Below are 21,058 nucleotides of genomic sequence, written 5' to 3' on the forward strand. Positions count from 1 at the left end.
ACTAAAAGTTTCAAGGACCACCATCAGATCTGACAAAATCAGAGTCTAGAAACATATTGCTGTCATCAACCATCCACCGATGGTTTGTTGCCACTTTGTTTCGGTTTGCAGAAAATCTAAAGCATTAGGATCTGCAAACCTATAGCCTAGGACAAGAATGTGCTCATTTGTTGAATTCAATTGGTCCCCTATGCATAATATATCATAATTTTTCGTCTTTTTGCTAAATTAATGTAATCCTTTTAAGTGAGCTGCTACTTTGATAAGACTGCATTGTGCATGATGCAGTATGTCATGCAAGGCTAATCTATTAGTTTTAGAGAACCAAAGACCAGACTCCCTACTTTTTCATGCATTGCAACACTGCATGGTGAAAAACACAGAGCAGACACATGTTTGCTAAGTCTGCCTGCTACTGCTGTCTTTCCCTTCCTTGGCTCACAAACAGGCTGCCTTGGCCGATACATAGTTTCGCACCATGGTACAAATGTGAGTGTGCACTGTCTAGCATAGAATTTGTACCGGAAGCATTGTCTTCAGTAAAAATTTGTGTTTAGATACAAACACTAAAGGATCCCCATATTAGCTGTGTGCTGTGCACTGTAGCATGCACAGTGGCTCTGTGTGCATCCTGAGAGGAAGAAAGCGATCCATTTGAGGGAGTTCTGCTGTATGCCAAAGTTGCAGAGTCTATCGATGAGCGTGTGGTAAGAGATGGTGTTGAATGAAGGAGGATCAGAGCCACAGTTTCTCCAAGATTGAGAAGAGTTCGGATTGGTCGTCTGTGGCGGCGATCAGTGCAGTCTCAGTGCTGAGGTTGGTGGGGGAAGTTCTGGATGGCCTGGTTAAGGTCCGTTGCACTTTCAGGTTGTGTGGTGCTAAGGGTTTGTGTCCATAGCTACTTGGTTACCCTGCCCTAGATGTGGTGGGAGGTGCTGTGGAGCTTGGCAGTGAGGTGATGTACTTCAGTAATATTAAAATGGACAATGGTGTGGTCTATCCAGGTGATCTATGTGACTTGGGTGAATTTGATTCTGTCCTGGTGGTAATGTTGTCATTCAAAGTGTGTCCAGCTTTGCGTGTGGGTTCGGTGACCAGTTAGGTGAGGCGGATGTTGTTGAAGTTCTCAAAAAGCGCAGTTGAATTGGCCTTGTTGGGGTCATTGACATGGAAACTGAGGTCGCCAATCGGGGGGGGGGGGGGGGTGAGGTTGGAGATGGCGTCACAGAAGGGTGGTTGGGGTCTCGGAGGTCTGTATGTGAGGGTGCCACTTATCTGGTCTTAGCATTGGTTTGTAGTTGGAAGTTGAGGTGTTAGGTCATTGCTGGTGATGGTGCATCAAATGATTTTATTTAATGTGATGGCGATGCCCCTGCAGAGTTTGCGGGGGCAGTCACGGTGTATCATTTTGTAGCCATCGAGCATGGCGGTGGCTATGTCAGGGTTCGAGGAGGGTGTGAGCCATGCTTCAGTGATGAAGGTGAGGTCCAGGGAGAGGGTGGTGATGGTGTCCCAGATCACCGTGGCATGTTTGCAGATGGAGCAGATGTTGAGCAGGATGCATTGGAGCTGTGCCGGGTTGTTCCTAGTCTTCTCAGTGGGATCAGTGTGCCACGTGGCAGGCAAGACAGCAAGTGAAGGGCCCAGGTTGATCTTGGGGAGGCCGGGAAGCAGTTGTTTTTACAGCGTACCGGGCTAGGAGCTCCTCTGCAGTGTATCGGGGTATGGTGGGAGGAGCAGGGGTCCTAGTGCAGGGCACGGTCCAGGCGTGACCTTCGGTGTGCCAGAGGTGCGGCAACACAGTGGCCTACATCAGTAGCCCTGGGAGGTGGGGGGCTGCTGGGGAGGTGGGAGAGGGGACCAGGAAGTGCATCAGGGGCGGGAAGAAAACGGCAAGAGTAGGCTGGAAACAAGAAGGCTACAGCCTAATTGGAATCCCCCAAAAGAGTGCCTAATGCAGAACAAGCCCAGTGGATAAATAAAATTTGGCAAGTAAAACCCCAGTAAAAGAAGTAAAACAAGTGAAAAAGTAAAGCAAGTAAAATAAATTCATATAGCAGGCTATGCAGGCACCCAGCAGCAGGAATGCCAAGGCCAGCGGACTTCCACCAGCGGACTCAAACTGGGGGCAGTGGGAACTGGGATTGCAGCCCTGGTCTTGAGGAGCTGGCAGGAGCAGGAGAGTCGCACACAGCCAAAAAAGGTCAAGGGCGACTGTTGATAGCACCTTTGTTTGCCCCTAGGTCAGTTCTTAATTTGAGCTGGTGTTGCTGGTGAGACCCACTTGCACTCATTTCTTGGGACTGGCACTTATCTTTCTGCATCAAACATTTACCAAGATAAAGAGAATGAAAAACATGCACAGTGGAAAGACGGAGGAAGAGAGCGATGGAACAAGTCTAACAAAGGTAAAAAGCAGGAACCTGCAAGAGTGAGCTATAGGTGCAGGGAGTGTCTGGTACTGGATTAAAAAGGCATCAAATGCATTCAAGACTACACAGCCTTGGTATTCGGCAAACTGACATTTAATAGCACCAGGCGCAGGCTTCTGAGCAGACCTTTGGGCAGCGGCAGTCAGTCTTTTACAAATTAGACATTGCCCTTGATTTGCAAATGAAGACTGTGGCTGAAATCTGCATGTTTCAAAAAGTTGCTCCATTATGCTCACTCATCTATCAGGCTTCTCCTCTCCTGAGGCACCAGATGTTGAACATAGGTCTTTCGAAATGCCTCTTTTGAGAAACATCCAGTTCCGAGGGAGCCGTGGTTACTAATTGACAGCACAACACTCTAATTTGGTGAGAGTTACTGCTTATCTGAAGCACTAACGCTGCACCTGGAAAAATCAATTTTCACTAAAACGTATTCAGACAAAGGAACTGGCTATGTCATAAGTATTTCTCAGTATGGTTCTAAAAGTATTGATTACATTCAGAGAAGATTTCTTCAATACCAAATTCTGCAGCCAAAGGACAAACACAAATGAAGTTGCAACACTTCACGATCTGAGCACAGTATGAAGAAAATAAAGCATTATTCATACAGTTCTTGTTAGTCTGATAGTTGGACAACTAGCAAGATACTAGAGGCAAAGTTCAGATAGTAACTGCTGCTTTACATCCCGTGCAGGTACTAGTGTGCATGCACACAGGGGAGCACGTGTTGTGGGCCACCTTTGTTTCCTCAACGCTACACTTTTCATAGCAGTCGTAGCGCCATGAAAAGGGTGGCAGCAAAGAAACTCAAAGCATTTTGTGGTCAAGACCGCTACGCCAACGCCACGGATGTCTAATTCCTGGCGGTTGCGGTGGTGGCAGGGCGGCCTGACTGCCCTGGTCATAATAGAGCGGTCTCGTGGTCCGTGAACCGCCAGACTAGTAGTAAGACCCTAAAACTTAACTTTACTGTACAATTATCTACTGTAAGTATCTCACATGCCCTTATAATAGGTGGCCTGTAAAACAGGACGGGGTTTCCCCTCCCCAGGATTTACCAATACTAGTGTTGCCAATAACTCTGTGGGTGGGTAAAAGTAATCCCATTATGAATTGGACCCTAAAGGTCCATGAAAAAATGAGGATAATGGAAAACGAGATGAACCAAGCAATTTCCCTTATGTGAGTGGCCATGCTCATATTAGTACAGCATGTTTGCTCCCAGGTGATGTTCTTCCAAAGAAAGGAGCTACAAAAGTGTGCTCTATGCCTCCGGTATTATTCTACATTGCACTGGAATACAGCAACGGGCATTAGGGCTGACACAACAATATGAAGAAGTTAAAGTAGGCACTCACAAATTGTAATCGCTTTTCTTTCCAGAAGAGATGTTATTAACAATCTATCATTTGAGCCCCGAGTACCAGTTCGAAAGCAGTAAGGTGAACAGTTTGGCTTAATTTTACAGTACATTATTAATCTGTGTAACACTTGCCTAATGTCAATTTCCCCCAACAATTATTAACATAATTGTTTAAGAACATCATCAGTTCTATTGAGAAGCTAACATTCTTAGAGATAACAGTTACAAAAATCTTTGAACATTTTATTACTTTAAATATGAACAGTTTAGAATATCAATTTGACTTGGTATTGCATTATCGAGCAAATTCAATTATTGGACAAGGCTCAGTACAATAAAGTTGAACCATCTACACAGGATTCTGTAGGTCCTAATCCTCTATCTATCCTGTAATAACTTTTTGTATGGAGGTGCTAATTGTAAGGCTGATGTTTCCAAAATTGGTTGTTAGTATTTTTCTGCATTTCTTTGGCTGATTGGGCATCCGCTCAGTGAAAACAAGGGATGGACCCTCGAGAGCCTTCAGTGTACTGAGAGCTGAAAAATGAGGCTGAGTGTGTGCTGTGGCAGAATCGAGCCATGTTGTATCACCCAACATTTCAGGTGAGGGGCTGCTCAAGCTCCCTCAGCAATTCCTATTTGCCCACTTGGACAGATGCAGGGAGATGGCCAGTCACTGAATGTCCCCTTTGCTGGCTTGTAACATTGCTTGTAAAAGAAGTATTATGATTATCTGAGCAGCTCCCAACATTTTACTACAGATGCTAATGGTTTATTTGGTACAGTGGCCACTAACAGTAATAAGGTTTTATGTGAGTTCCTTTGACTGGTCTCAAAAGGCTTTGCCATCTTGGTGTAAATTAAACAGCAGTAGCAAAGCAAGGGCCAATCTAAAATTAAAATCTCCAGAATAAGGTATGAAATATACTTAAATTTTTGTAAACTGAAGATATAAATGCTTGAAAACTCCCTGATCTATGAAGAAGAGAAGCCAGATATTCCAAATGTAGAAAAATGGACTCAAAACTTTGTTACAACTTTAAACTGATATACATATGTCAATAAACTAGCCTTCTCAACTAAACAATTCAAAGTTTTAAGTTACATGAAGAATTGTGATCTGCCTGTAATGAATTTTATAGGATCTCTGAATGATATACGAATAACCACATTACTCAATTGTGTTAAAAAGATCAAAGCCAGCATATGTTATTTATTTAGGCCAAACGAAGAACTGGAACCAGAAACCTTTTCTTGTGGCAGGAGTATAATCCACAGAAGAGCATAAATTGCACATAGGTAGGAAGGAAAGTAGAAAAGCAGGTAGCCTCTTGTGGGACTGCCACTAAAAAATGAACGTTATCAAAACACAGGCGGGTGGTATAAAATCGACGATTACTATTTAAAATGTTTTGAAGATACAACTCAAGGCCAGATATCTGCTTGATAAGGCCACAATAAGCTCTGGACTTTTCAAAATCCATCACATGGCTTTGCATCCGCCTGCGATATAAAGTATCTCTAACCAGACGTTTTGAGTGTGCGACTACCATCCCCGGGTTCGCATACAACTCTGGGTAGCCTACCAAATTTAAAGTACTTTTCACATAGTATAACCACAGGATAGCTAACAAGTTATCAAGCAGTAGGCAATCAGACAAGATCTCACTTGCAAAGTCTGCTTTTGGATTACTCCAGATCCTTATTCATAACAGCAGGGGACCAACGTTAATATTGTCTAACACATAATCCAACCCAACTCCAGAGTGAGACAGAACACTTGATGAGGGTCATGGTAAAGCCAACAGTCTCCATAGGAATTTATTTCCTACCTGCAGTAGTAATCTTGCATCTTTGTACCCCCATACGCCTGCCCCCATAACTACCTATAGCTATTCATTTGCTGTTTTAAATGCTGACAGTCTCCTTTGCCGGTTTGTGCCACAACTTACGTGCAAAATTGAACATGAATTCGATAAGTTTCTGAAGCTGGCTACCCTCAGAGTTGAGAACGGATTCGAAATTTTGCTGATCATGAAAAGAAAGACAAGATATGTAAAATTTGGCACCTTGGTTAATTTGACCCCATTTAATTTAAATTTCCCAGATTTTGCATTTTTGGCCCAATTTTCATAAAGTTGGTCTTAAGGCCAAGATGCTCCATGAAAGTGAAAAAGGCAACCAGGAGTACTTGGAGGCCATTTGTAATTCTAGCTATTTAAACCACATCCTCTGCATATAAGAGGGCAGGTACTGCTTGAGGTCCCACTTGTTGGAAGTCCTGCCCAAACTGGCATACATCCTTTTCCATGCCATTTATATATATTATAAATAGCAATGGAGCCATAACACATCCTTGCCTGACTCCTGAAGTAGATTTAATTCAGGGGGAGAGTTTGCCATTGATTCCATAGCAGATCCTTGCCAAAATATACCAGTGCATCCGATGCAGGAGACATATTAAAGCTTGTTCAATTCCTATTTCCTTGATGTCCCACAATTTAGAATGATTTACCAAGTCAAAGGAAGAAGAGAGGTTCATAAAAGATAAATGATCTACCCAGGTATGAACTGGAATGTGAGAGACCACAGATGGTTTTTGGTAGTCTGATAAAAAGGATGGTTCCAAAAAATAGTACAATCTCTATTAGTCCCTGCAGATTCTAAGGGCATATTATCAAGGTCCGGTGTTAAAATTATCGCCACTTTATCGGCAGAAAAGTGCCGCTAAAGCGGCGATAATGGGCTTGATAATATGCCCTTGTGAATTCCCTTAGAAGCCCATGTTCTGGTGTGAACATGGGCTTCTATGGAAATTCTCTGCGGCATATTATCAAGCCCATTATCGCCGCTTTAGCGGCAGTTTTCTGCCGATAAAGCGGCAATAATTTTAACGCCGGACCTTGATAATATGCCCCCAAGTTCTTCCCAGGCTTTACATCTTATTTCTGCCTTCTTATTTGCTAGGATTTCTTTATATTCTCTTCTAGCACAAATAACTTAATCTTTAGATCTAGGAAAATGAGAAAGAGCCATCTTTAGCTGTTTGTGGGCAGCACTACAATCAATATTAAAGCTGGCTTGCAGGGGAGTATGTTTAGGAGGTTTGAAACTTTTTGGAGACAGAAGTACAAAGGGATTTATAGGTATCTATAATTGTCTTTGGGGCTTCTTCTGGTGCGGTTAGAACCTCAATTACATGTTTGTTCTCTCTGATGAGCCATTGTATGAATTCCTCCTCGTTGAACTTATCTCACTTTATCCTCACCCCTTTATTCTTTGTAAATATACCAGAGTCAAATTCTCCTCAGATCCAGCTTCATCTGATAGAGTTAGATCAAGAGAAATGGGTAATGAGTTATGATCGCTAATACAAGTGGCAATTTGATCAAAGTCCATAAACAGTGGAATTAGGTCCAAAGAGATAATTATACAATCAATATTATTATTACTACCCTTCCCGCCTCCTTCAAATGCCGTCAGAAGAGGTCTATCAGAGGATCTATTCTCCCTGGAAAAACCAAGATTTCTAGAGATTATCATTCTGTTAATGTCTTGCAATACGAGACGTTCCTAAAGTCGGGCATATCTAGTCCTGATGCATCTTTTAGCGCACACCATGGAAAATTACTATTATCCCAAAGTTGAAGGTTAAAATCCCCCACCCAAATTTGTAAAATCTCCTTGTTATGTGTAGATCCAGCATTCACCTGGTTACATTCTAATTATTTTATCATGATGATGGAGTGCACATCAAAGATGTTACTGTAAAGATTAATCTGGATAAAACCTTACAAATTTTGGAATACAAACAGTAGCATTTGATAACAAGCAGTAAAACAAATTTCCTTTACTGCCACTTTTTTTAGATTGACAGAAATCAAGGTGTCCATCCCCCTCTGAATCTTCCTGAAGGAACAGAGATTGTAAGGGTGGAAAAACAAGAAATAATCAACTGCCCTTACATAGTCACATTTACCTAGTCACCTGTACGAAAACTAAATACTTTATAATATTGAATACAATAAAATATATTTTCATTATGTACTGCTGTTTCATGTTTACATCTGTGCATTTTTTTTAAATGTATAACAGCACCCAACTGGTGATCTGATTAGTAAAGGGGACTAGGTAATCAGAGTTGAAAGAGAAAAAGGCTGAACATTTGACACTCAGAGGTTGTCACTGCTTTCTATCAGGGCCAGACTGGGAATCAAAACCGGCCCTGACAAACAGCTCGGTCGGCCCCCCGCTGCGACTGAGCTTTTGCTCGAGCCGTTTTTGACCAATTTTGTTACAAGGGGCGATATTGCTGGTCCCCTGTTACAAAAACGGCCCCCCAGGGGCCCCAAACCAGCCCCCAAACTGACAGCCCACCGGGGAAATGCCTGGTTCCCGCTACTGCCAGTACTGCCCTGCTTTCGATGAACCATCAATTTATTTCTTCTTTTAAAGATACAGAGTTTAATATGCATGAGTTTAGTCTCTATAATCCCTCCTTTTACATCTAATGTCAGCTTTGGTTTATGGCCAGCATTTGCATAGGGGTTGTCTCCAATCACAAATGCTTTTGCTTTAAAACCAGCTGCAAGCTCACTCCCAGAAAAGAGCTGCCTGAAAGAGAAGAAAAGAAGAATACTTCCCTGATGCTTCCTTTACAATTTCCATCTGCTTGATACGTTACAGTGGAGAGGGTTTTGGTACAGTACTGGACATGTGTTCAAATTGGTAAATTGGTAAAGGAAATTGGCACTTGCTGACCGACAAGGGTAAAAAGTCCAGGTCCTGTCCAGAAGAGCTTGCTTCCCTGTTAGAACTCCTGAACTGGGAGAGAACGAGAGTGCCTTCAGGTAGAGAAAGCTTTCTCCACAAAGAAGAGAAACAGTAGACCAGTAGAGACTAGATACTTCTTCAGCCAACTCATCTGAATCTTCCCCAGTATCAGGTGGTGAGAAATTGCTGCAGAAACCTTTTGCAATGGGACATTGTTCTGAGAACATTTAACTGTAGTTGTGGGGAGACTCTGCACCTGGAAAAATTGAACTAATTTCTGGGGCACCACTCCTAAAGACCTCAACATCTTTGTATCAGCTACTTTTTGACAAAGAATACTTTTGCTGAAAGTATTAAGGACGATTCTACAAAGGATACACTTTTCTCTTCTAAATAATAGTCTTGGGGTGTTAAATTCTTTCAGTTCCAAAATGCAATGTGTTTCTCCCCCTACATAGTTGTTTTTGAGAACCATAATTAGAATATTTCTTTGTTGGATTTTGAAATAATCAGTCAAATTTGTGTTTGTCATAGCTTATGGTTCCTACATCATAGTCCCTACATTTTTGTGACCTTTTTTCTCCGGAAGCCCTAATTCCAAACTACCAAAGGTGAGCTAGAGGATCCTGACAGACACCTGTTTCTACACTAGGAATTATATTGTTAAGGTTTTGTTTCCTATAAAGATTACTAGACATAAGGAAAGTAAAATAAAAAATGATATAGAATAGACCATTTATTTTAAATGATGTTATTTTAGATACAAAAACATGGTAAAATGCTCCCTCTTTTCTGGAGTCCTCTATTAGGGAGCAGATAGGTGGGCAAGTGAGTTTAGGGGGTCAGTACCAGACGACACAGGGATAAACAGTTTGGAGCCAAATCTATTACACTTCCATTCGCAAAATGCAGTCCTAAACTGTGCACTGACTTTTTGCGATTGGAAGAGAATTTTGTGAAGCAACTTATGCACCAGTTCACAAAATCCTGAACTTTAGTGAGTAGCAATCTGACCCATCCCATCACTATTCATGAGATAGTTTGCAAATTTCGACTCACTATAATTGGATGCCATCACTAGGATGGTGGCCTGCTGGGGTCAGCAGACCACGTCTGTGATCACATTTAAGTAAAGTAAACTTTTTATTTTAAATGGTGCCTTTTTTTCTTAAAGGACATGATTCTTCAATTTAAAAAGAAATGTACATTTTTCGAAACTTTATTTGAGAATTTGTAGTGTCCCCAAGGACCACTGCATACTCCCCATCAAACGTATTCTTTTACATTTACAAAGGGGCAGGGGTCCCTAGGGCACACTTTTCATTGTCATTTTGCAAACACGTTACCACCCAAATTGGGGGCCATATCATTTTTCAATGTTTATTAACTAGATTTTGGTTGCAAAACATTGATATATGCTGTAAATAATTGCTATTTGTAAGGAATGACCTAAAAATGCACCTTCTAAATGGAAGGTAATTATACCTTTCAAACCCCATTTTGCAATTTAGTAACCTGTTACAAAATTGGAAATAGCCTTAGTACATTTTAAAATGCCACTTTGCGGTTGCACACCTTGTGATTTTGTGAATGACAGGCTGTGTGACTGTAAAATGTTTTTGCACATCAGGCCCTAGATATGCTAAACCAAGATGTGGAGATTATGTTTTGCAAGGGATCTGTGAGGCCACGGAAGGTACAGTGGAAGAAACAGGTATTTTTTAAGTTGTGGATGATGATCCATCAAAGAACTTGACAATGAAGTTTAATTTTGGTCTAAATGAGGCTTTAGGATGGGTTACTTTCATTATAGAAGAGTTAAAACATGTTATGAGCGGCAGTTATCACTCATATTTATACTTCTACTTCATAATTGTTTAAACAAAATAATTAAATTTAAAAAAAACTTTATTTTGGAAATTGTTACTCTAAAACATGATCATGAAACTCAATCAAAAGATGGCTTTCATTTGTTTTCTTTTAAAATTTTAAGGAAAACTTTGTAACATATCATTTATATTTACTCATAGCTGTTACACATATTATAAAAACAATTTTGTTATGTAGCTTAAGTTAGCCGTATGTATGTCAAGTGGTGTATTAAAACCTATGTCAAAAAGGCCACTACTGCCTTTTGAGGAGTTACGGTGATTACATACGGTGCCCCTCATTTTATTTTTTATTTTCCATGAATTTTTCTCCATCACTCTGCCTTGCTGCCACTGTACACCAAAAAGTGACAAAATGGGGACAGAGAACCATGTAGGTAAGATAGTTGCAGTGGGTTAAGTATAGACAGAGTAGGAACAATTTGATATCAGACCAAAGTGGGGCATCAATAAAGGCTAATACATGAGATGAGCATTTGGTTGGGGATACGCTCTCAGTAACTGATTAAGTGTGTCTCATAGGTAAGCCAAACCTACGCTTCAATGGACCTACCTGTAAGCTTTGGTCAAAAACTTTAATTAGCTAATTTCTAGGCATGATTAAACTTGAGGCTCCGTGCAGTTTCTGGTGGAAGCATAGTGGGTGTCTTTTCTTTAAAGAGAGCTTGATACTTGGCATATATCACACACAATAAAGTCAACTTTCAGACAATACAAATCTTCCTGTGATTTCCTCCCTCTTTCAGCAGTCCTTACATCCTCCAACATATTGGTAAAGCCCCATGCCACTGCACGCCTGTGCCCTACTAGTTCTGGTCTCCTATGTCTTCATCATGGTGAAGAAAGGACATGCATGGTCCAGAGCCTCCTATGCATTCTATTCTGGGCCCGGGGAGCTTACCTCAGTGTGGAACTCCATGTAAATACATGAACAGAGATGTACACCCACTCTTTGTTGGTTCAGTGTGGTGGAATCCCTGCTCAAACAACAACCACAATTCCTGTCAGGGTGAACCACTAAAGTCACTAAATAAATATGTGCTTAGCTCTCTGGTAGCTTGACACAAGAGCAGTCGGATTTAACTTAGAGGAAATGTGTACACCATTTATGAAACTCACAAAACAGTAATGAAGTGAAACACAATACAAGCAAAATCCCACACCAATTTAGAATAATATAGTACATTTTAATAAATTATTTGACACCAAAACAACAAAACTCCGATCAGGAGAACAAGAGTTATGATGTTTTAAAGTTTAAGGTAAAACCTAGCTCCTAAAAGATCAAAGCGCCAACCACAGACAGTTGCGCAAGACTGGATCAAAGTTGAAAAATATAGCTCACTGCCATGGAACGTGGCTCGGATACAATAGGTGGATTGGGCTGGGTCGGAGTTTACCCTCGAAGTTAGAAAAAAGTTTAGGAAAAATGTCCATGAAGCTAAAGTTAAGTGAGCCAAGGTTGCAGACGGTGTCAGAGGAGGAGGTGTCATTTTCGGGGAGCTGGTGGACGTAGTTGTGGTGAAGATTTCCATGTTTGGACTTAGTCTCTTTTTTGGAAGTCTAAAACTTCCAGTGGGATTAAGGTGCAAACTCTAGCCGACAATAACTCTACGAGGCTGGATACCCCTTCTGCTAAGCACTGCTGAACAGGATGTGCTGCTGTGGAGAAGAATGTAGTGGGAGCTGCCCGAAAGTCAGGATGACCTGCGATGCACCTTGGGCGTATTGACGAGCAGGTAGATCCCAGTCTCCTCTCGGTTCTCAGAGCACGTTTTAGCCAAAAATCATTTTAAGCCCCAAGTTTTGTATATTGGCTGTCTGGGCACCTTTAGCACTACTTCCAAGGGCCCAGGATTGGAAATGCACCACTTGGATAATCAGGGCTCACTGGGTCCAGGTGCAAGTTCAAGATGGTTGAAGCCTTTTCTGTCCCCGAGGCTCTTATCAGGAGACCAGCCAACTTGCCCTTGGAGTCACTCTGGTAGTTTTGGGTTCAAGTAGTGGAACAGGGCTCAAACAGCAGGGCAGGCTTTAGGCAGCAGAACATTCCTTTCAGGTGCAGCAAAGCAGTCCTCTGAGGGACACAAGAAGCCACAGCAGCAGGCAGTCCTCCGAGAGTCATTCTGCAGGTCCAGAAAGTGAACTGAAGAGTGGGTCTGGGGGTTCTACTTTTATACCTGTTGTTTTATTTAGCGTAAGGAGAAGTTCCGAGAATCTCTCTTTGAAGTGCTTGGAATTTCCTGTCTCCCCTGCCCTGGCTCCAGCCTGGCTGCAGGCACAGTGACCTAGTGTGTAGCCCTTTGTGTGAAGGCAGGGCACAGTATTGATTTGCAAGTGGGGCTGTGCCCAGCTCCGCCTCACCATTCTGCCAGTAATGACTCATCGATGCACCCCTAATCCCTCGTTTGTGTGGCTGTCTCGGAGGTATATACATAGTATGACTGACAACTACACCGAGTCATATGACCCTGGGACAGACTGCAGGCATAAAGTAGCTAGGGGAGAAAAAGCCAACTTTCTACAAGGGGCATTTTCAAAATTGTAACTTCAAATTCAACTTTACCATTAAAGGGGGTTTTAAAGTACCATTCGTTAGACACCAAACTCAACATTCCTACCTGCTCTCAATTGATAGTTAGCACATATTAAATGTAATAAGATAATCCATTGCTATCTATAGGAGATTAAGGCCTGGCAGTAGTGGAAAATGTATTTTGGAGTTTTTCACTTCTAAGGCATTCAAAACTTAAAAGTGCATGTCCCACTTTTTAAATATACTGCACCCTAGCCTATGGGCTGTTTAGAGCCTACCCTAGCGTTGACTTATATGCTTTTAAGAAAGGGAGGCTTGGGCCAGGCAAAAGATTTGTGGGCCAGGTCAAAATGGCAGTTTAAAACATCACACAGAGGCTGCAATGGCAGCCTTGAGACATATTTAAAGGGGCTACATAGAGGGTGGCACAGTGAGTGCTGCAGGTCCATGAGTAGCAGTTTAATTCACAGGCCCTGGTACATGTAGCACCCCTTTAGTAGATACTTACAAGTAAATTAAGTGTGCCAATTGGGTGTAAGCCAATTTCACCATGTTTAAAGGAGAGAGACCAAGCACTTTAGCACTGGTTAGCAGTGGTAAAGTACACAGAGTCCTAACAATAATGTGTTCAGAAAACAGGAGGGTGAAGACAACAGGTTTGAAGTTGATCCTGCAGAGTGCCAAGTCCAAAAACTGTGATACCTCATGAGGAATAAAATAAAATACTCTCTCTGCCCCATGACTATAACCTACCTACCCTAACTGTAAGGTGTAGGGACATTGACCAGGCAACTGCTCCCCAGGGAGAATGGATACCACAATTTGGCCTAAAAGGGTGGATAGGTAAACATCCCCCTTAGAGGGGAAGGAATTAAAAGAAGGGTAGGTGGTACCAGTTTCTTATAATTGGGGAGAGGATGTAGCCTTAGGGCTAGAGCGGTCGATGTGGAAGCCGTGGAACCGGATTCGAGTCTCGGCAACGACGCTCAACATCCTGTGATTGCGGGCAAATCACCTAATCTCCCGTGCCTAACAAAAATGAATGAGTCCTTTTGTAACGAAACTGGTGCTATGTAAAGCGCTCTGATACCCAATATCTTCGGGCTAGTTTGCGCTATATAAAACTCTAAAAAATATATATATATAATGGATCACCCTTATGCTTCAATGACTGTCACGAGGAAGTGATAACAATGGAGACCTATGTCATATTATATAACAAACTGAAATAATGAAGAAATAAGTTACTCACAGCTCCCTTTGTTCCATTATGAAATCATTCCAATTGTTCATATTTAAGGATCTGTGGCTTCTAAAACATTGTCACTGCTGGGGGAGTGGGTGTAATGGAACGATGAGCTATTCCCACGAGAAGTGGGAATAATTGTATTGAGGAATCCATGCTGGCATAATGGACCTCGGCGTCTCTTGTGCCGCTCAGCATGCATGACTTGTCAATTACGCTTGTCAATGGGAAATGTGTTGATTATTTCAGACCACAAGTGACACTTGGCAACCTAAAAATTAAATGATGATCTTAACTTTTCAGTCAGTGTTTGGTGTGCCAGAGGAATGAGATGAAAAAATGTCAGACACCTGAGCTACTCTGCATCCGCCAGGCACCCATTATGCTCTAACGAGTCATCTTCTCAAATGTCGCTTGTTCTGTCTTGTGCAGAAGATCAAACAGCGAAACCACAAAAAAATAAATCTTCATTTAACACTAAGTTATTATTCCAAACAGCACACCAGTATTAGAATGCAATTTAAAGTTTGCCTGAAATGCCTCTTGATTCATAAAGCAATTATTCTTTTAAGGTTGCGTTGACACCTTGGAGGAATAGGTCTCAAGGCGCGTTATGTGTCAGAACTGAATGTTCCTACGACTCACGGCGCGCGGAGGCGTCAGATGCTCCACAGCTAAAAAAGCAGCATTGTGGGCCCACTGCTGGGCTCGTGTGACGACCACTTGAGACTACACAAAAGCAAGAACCTCAGACGTATCAAATGAAGTGAAAACTAATTTGTCTCGAGCTCTTCACATCCCTCTCAAACAACCAGGCTGTAAACCCTCCCCTCATCAGGGATTCATTTAATTTATGTTCCAGACATATGCTCATCTATTTTCTGATTCTAAGTCATAAAAAGAAGGCACGTTAGTCGCCTTGAAATAGCATTCATCATAATCGCGGTTTAAATTGTGCTCCACAACCTACTGTTAGCTCAGGAAGCGGTAACACACAGGTGTTCAATTTGAAAATGATTCAGGATTGTTAAGAATGAAATGAGGTATAATGCTCAAATTCCACGTTTTCTCCCGTTACGTTTCATACAACACTACATTTGACCCTGTTTGTCCTCCCAACACAAACCAAGGGCCTAATTTACAAAGGTATGCCACAGCCAAACTTGCTGTGCTGTGTTGTGTGAGAGGGAGAGGGTGGGAAAACACAATATCTACTGAGATATGGCACCACTGTGGTCTCTCCATAGGCCTGTCCCACAATCGGACTGTGTAGCGCCACACAAACTTCATTGCATTATAGAGCAAAGGTGTATGCGTCACGTCTAGCATAGGTTTTGTCCTGGAAGGGTATACAATACTATGATAGGACTAACTTTAAATATTTTTTGCCACTTCGGATGTGTGCGCCTACAGTGCAGCACACATGTAAAGCGGGGAACGTAGAGAGAAATTAAGGCCTTTCTCCTTTTCACACCTTATTCAAAGTGTTCCTATCTTTTGGTGCAAAACCCTGTTGACTATTCTTACTAAATAGGGTTTTGCATGAAAAACCATTGGTGGTTGCATGGGAACGCCGTGGAATGCAGAAAAGGATGTACGCTGAGGGGAGAAGTTTCCTTTACTTCCAAGTTTATTCCAATAAAGGCAGGAGTCCATGCGAGTGCTTTCCGTTTGCAACTGCCAGAGCAGTGGCATTCACAACCCACAGAGCGAGCGAGCAGTCAGGGTCCATATATTGAACAACAACAAGATTACAGCATGCACAACTGTAATTCTCAAAACATAACAATTCTATAACACGTGCAAGTTAGATAATGGCAAGTAGTAAAGGAAGGACTAAACCGTAAAGCTATGCACCCAGCTTTACAAACGCCCATGCACCACCGATGGAATGCCCCCTTGATGCAGAGTAATGCAAAGCAGCCCTTGGAGTCAAGTACATTTAAAAAAAAACATTTTGTGAAGATTTGCGAGGGAAACCCAGAGGAAAATATTTGTAAATCTGGGTTTTAATTTCACCTCTCACAAATCAGGAGAGCAAACAATAAACTCTAAGCTTTGAATCCTGTTTCTGAAGCAAACAGGTTTTTATGGCCTAAACTGGATGATGAGTAACCCTGGGCGTAGTTTGCGAAGTAGCGCTACGCGTAGCTACGCAAAGTGCACTTAGCACTACGCGAGCTACGCGTAGCTTCGCAAACTGCGTAGTGCACTGTGCAAGATGCTGTTCGCACTGATTGCACAGTGCCGGATGCTTGTCCGCACTGTGCAATCAGTGCAAACTGCATCTTGCACAGTGCAAGCGGTCGTTTTCTGCCGCTCGAGTAGATTTCTACTCGAGCGGCAGCTTTCTCAACGCAGACTGGTAGTTTCTGGTTGCGAGCATACGCGAGCACTCGCAATGAGAAACCTGGCCTCCCCGCGTTGAGAAGCTCGCCGGGAGGTTTATTTTCCACGCTCACGATCGGAAACTTGATGTTGCTGATCACGAACGAGGAAAATGTCTCGCCGGGATGTCATTTTGCTTGCTCGCGGTCGCCAACTTGACGTTGAGGATCGCGAGCAAGCAAAAAATGACCGCTGCACTACGCTACACGTGTTTGCACTGTGCTACGTGCAATTCGCGTAGTGCGAAGTAGCACAAACTTTGCAAACTACGCGAGCGTAGCGTAGTGCTTTGCCCAGCTTAATTATGAGATAAATTGTGATCGAAACCAAGTAATTCCATGCGAGGTTTACTTAGCCCAGGCAAGCCCAGGACAAGTCATAGAACAGGAGCAAGTTGGTCCGAAATGGAGATGTTTGATAATATTCTGTTGGTGGCACATCTACAACTGACTTTTCATTAAATATAGATATATCTCATCAAGATTTCAGACGTACTTCACCAGATACCATGACCAGACAAACAAAATAAAGAAGACTGGATAGCTCACCAGAAAATATATAAACATGGCCTAGCCTTGCCTCGATCACACCACTCTAAAAAACAGAAACCTCCAAAAACTGTGTCCTGGGGTATGTCCTATATTTATACAGTTAGGCATGGAAACGGTTAAAAGAAAGCTTTCATCCGGAAGTCTAGCCTTCCCTTCTGACTCCTGACTCTCCTCCAGTGTAGATGTAGATTCACTCAGCAATTCCAGTTAGAATCACTTTCTCTTAACGATGCGCCCCCGAACATCAAAGACAGAATATCGTGGTATAGAAATATCAAAGACAAAAAATCAAAACCAAAATATCAAAAGGTAAGCGTAGATTTTTTACACCCAACTCAACATATCTGTACCTTCACGATATATATATATCTATATATAGATATATATATATCTATATATATATATATCTATATATAAATATATATATATATATCTTCAAGCTGCGTAGATGTGGAGTTACCTTTCAATATTTTGTTTTTCTATATTTTGTCCATTATATTTTTGCATCATGATCATATCCTCTCTATTAAGTAATACAATTCTGTTAACTGTGTGTAGAGATATCCTGAAGAATTGAAGATTGCGAGGGCTAAAGCGGTGCATCTCCCTCTTCTTCAGGCTAACTCTGGGGCTTGGACCTTCGACAGAAAGCAAAGGGGAGTGATAGACCGGCAAAGATGAGGAGAGAGATGAAGATGAACGGGAGCCTGGATGAACGGAGGGTTTATACTGTCAACTCACAAACACAAGTACAGGAATAGGAGAAAACAAATCCAATCCAGAGAAACCAGTGAAATTATGCAGACAAAGTAAGTACATTTGTGATTTTCACAGTATTATAAAAAATATCAATATTAAAATGTAGGCAAACTTTGTCTTCGGACACTTACCTGTTCTATATCGCTATTTTTCCTTGATTTGTATATAAATTCTCCAATGGCAACAAACACTGAAAGAACCAGTCCGGCAGCGAGCACTATGAAGATGCCTCCAATATTCTCCACCCCCAAAGCGCTGGCCTCTTTGCTGTCTTCCTCTGGACAGCCATTGCCCCGCCACCATTTTTCTTTCATCATGTGCAGTTTTCCTTCTTCTTGCAGCTGGAGAATTGCAATGGTGATTTTATCTCTGTATGGGGAACCTAGTGTGATCAATCCATAGAAAAATGACATTAACCAAAAGGAAAAGTAATATATGTATATATCTAAGGTTTCACATGCATAACTATTTCCACCTACTGAAAGATAACAAGTACACATTTCTGCATATGGAATGTTGCACTAAAGTGTATTTGCACTTAAAAATGTTTCCCATTTTTTCTCTGCAAGAAAAATATTTCCCATATAACTTCCATTCTCTTTTTTCACCATGAATTATAGAGGTGTTACCTCCCCATTTACACATTAAAATCCTATTCACCCCTGTGACTGACAGCAGGTAATTAGAGAGCATTTTCAGGGCAGAAAACTACCACCAAATTTGAGTTCACCGATCACGGATGAAAATGGCAATCTCATAGTGCGCCTCTATAATAAAATACACAAAGTTGCCATGAGAACCACAAAAAAAGAACCCTACTGCACACAAATGATTGAAGTTGGCTGCTCATCAAAGAAACGCCACAAGGTTCTAGTACAATTTCATAATTGAGAATGCCAAAACATAGGCATCCCACTATTTCAAGACTTCTTTGACAATATCTTCATGGAACTGATCTTAACAATTTTAAAAAATAGAAATCTACCTTAAGGACAAACCAGCTAACTCTACCCCTGTGCATTACAGCTTTATTGATAAACCCCACTAATCTTCCATGTCTCACCACCTTACATGCGCTGTCTGAAAAATAATTCTACGATAATACAAATCCAAGCAGGCCATAAGCATCACCCTCAGATCCAACCCCCACAAATATCTTAAAAGATATCCACCACACAACCAGTGAAAGGGAAATAGCTATGCACATACTAAACAAGCCCTTGAAAATTGAATCTTTCCCACCGTAGTTAAAGATCTCTTACATGAGACCACTCCTCAAGAAGAAGAATTGTGAACTATCCAATCCAGAAAACTATAAGCTAATTACGAATTGCCCATTCCTAGGTAACCTATTCAAAAGAGCAGTTAACTCTTCACTCTCTTTTACTGAGGAAAATAATCTGAAGTCCGATCAACAAGCTAGATTCAGGCACAGTTAGAGGCACAGCCCTTGTGTTCAAATAGAATGAAGTAAATCTCACAGTGGACAAGAATGTAAGAGCTGCCTTACTGCTTCTGGGTCTATCAGCAGTATTTGACACTATTCATCATAAGATGCTACTACACAGACTACACAGAATCCAACAGCTTGAAAAATATAACAATGCCCCAAGATGGATTGTATCATCTCAAAGCAAGACAGAGCTTGGTTTTCCTACCACCTTTCATATTTGCCCTCACACTCAATGCTGTGGCATCCCACAAGGGTCAAATATCAGCCTACAGCCACATGGACCAAGGGAACCGATGCTCCGTCAGCTATGTCAAGAGAAGTGAGGAACCTTGGAATTACCATGAACCCTGATACCACACTCAAATAAGGTCATAATGAAAGCACTGCACTGTGCCTTTTGATACTTTGAGTAGCAACAGAAACTACAAACTTGTGATCTCCAAGTCTAACTGTGCAATACCCCTGTTCCATCAAACGCAAAGTTTAATTAATCCAAAATGCTGCTACAAAACTCATCACTCTAGAGAGCACATGACACCACTTCTGAAACACTCCACTGGCTAACTGTAGTTAGACGATCAATGTTCAAAGCATTTTGCATTGTCTACAGAGCCTCCTAAGAAAAAGCTGGTAATTACATTTTAACAATACAATCAAATTAGGATACTGTGCTTCATGCTAGCACCACCAATCTCCATCCTGCCTTGCAATAAGAAATCCATTGGAGACTCTGCTTTATCAGTACAAAACAAGAAAACAAAATATGGAACTCATTGCCACTCAAGATCAGAACCATCCAGGAGCATTTAAACAGGTGAAAACATGGTGGGTCCCAAGACAGTTGCATCAATCGCTGACCTTGGGATAGAACCCAGAACAAAAACACTTCTGCCAGTGTAAGCATGGCCCAGAGCTAAAGAAAAGTTCTAACCAGCAAGCGATACTAAGAATACAGACATGAGCACCCAATCCAAACTGTGGTGTTCCACCCAACATAACCTTTTTAATGATCTTGACATACAGATGGAATTTAATAACTATGCCATTCCTACCATGAGATTTGCCTTTCCACTCAATGCTGCTGCTTCTCTGCACCTGAAGCCCCAAAACCTGCCTAATGACATAATGGACTCTACAAATAGCCCCTCACACTCCACAGGCATTGTCAACAATGTCTACCCTATCTTCTACCTCCAACTGCAAAATGGAGGACACTTATTCCATTCTTTATGATGGTCATCCCAGTATCAATTTGAATAATCCATGTCACCATATGATATTGTATTCCAAATGATTACCATATCCCTCATTGTCAACAGGAGAGACATACAATGTATGGAAGGGTCTGGGGAACCTTGCAGGCAACTTGATGGCAGTGATACAGCCTATACCAGCCTTCTTGAATGACCAATCAATACAGAACAGGCAGGCCTGCCAAAGCCAAAGAGATCTTTCACAAATGACTTTGTCAATGGAGAATTCTAACATAGTCCATCCAGCATGCCACATATTTTGAGCACTGACATGCTACAAAAACAAAAGGATGATGATCAGAGAGCATATCTTGCCGTATTCCTTCAACTCACATCTCATAATGGGGATCATATACGGAAGACTGTAACACGGTCGGTCTATCTAGGCAAATCTACAATCTCCCCCTCAATA

General features: G+C 41.7%; 1 protein-coding gene across 3 annotated transcripts in view; it reads right to left on the minus strand.

The window, feature by feature from the left end:
- The window catches only part of GRIK1 (glutamate ionotropic receptor kainate type subunit 1), a 968,246-nt gene that overhangs the window by 38,262 nt on the left and 908,926 nt on the right, over positions 1-21,058 (minus strand). For all 3 annotated transcript variants that reach the window (XM_085623097.1, XM_085623095.1, XM_085623096.1), the window contains one exon: positions 18,072-18,322. In XM_085623097.1, coding sequence (XP_085479223.1) covers positions 18,072-18,322 — 251 coding nt within the window. The remainder of the gene's footprint in view (positions 1-18,071; positions 18,323-21,058) is intronic.

Source organism: Triturus cristatus, chromosome 8, assembly GCF_964204655.1.
Source record: "Triturus cristatus chromosome 8, aTriCri1.1, whole genome shotgun sequence".
NCBI classification, from domain to species: Eukaryota; Metazoa; Chordata; class Amphibia; order Caudata; family Salamandridae; genus Triturus; species Triturus cristatus.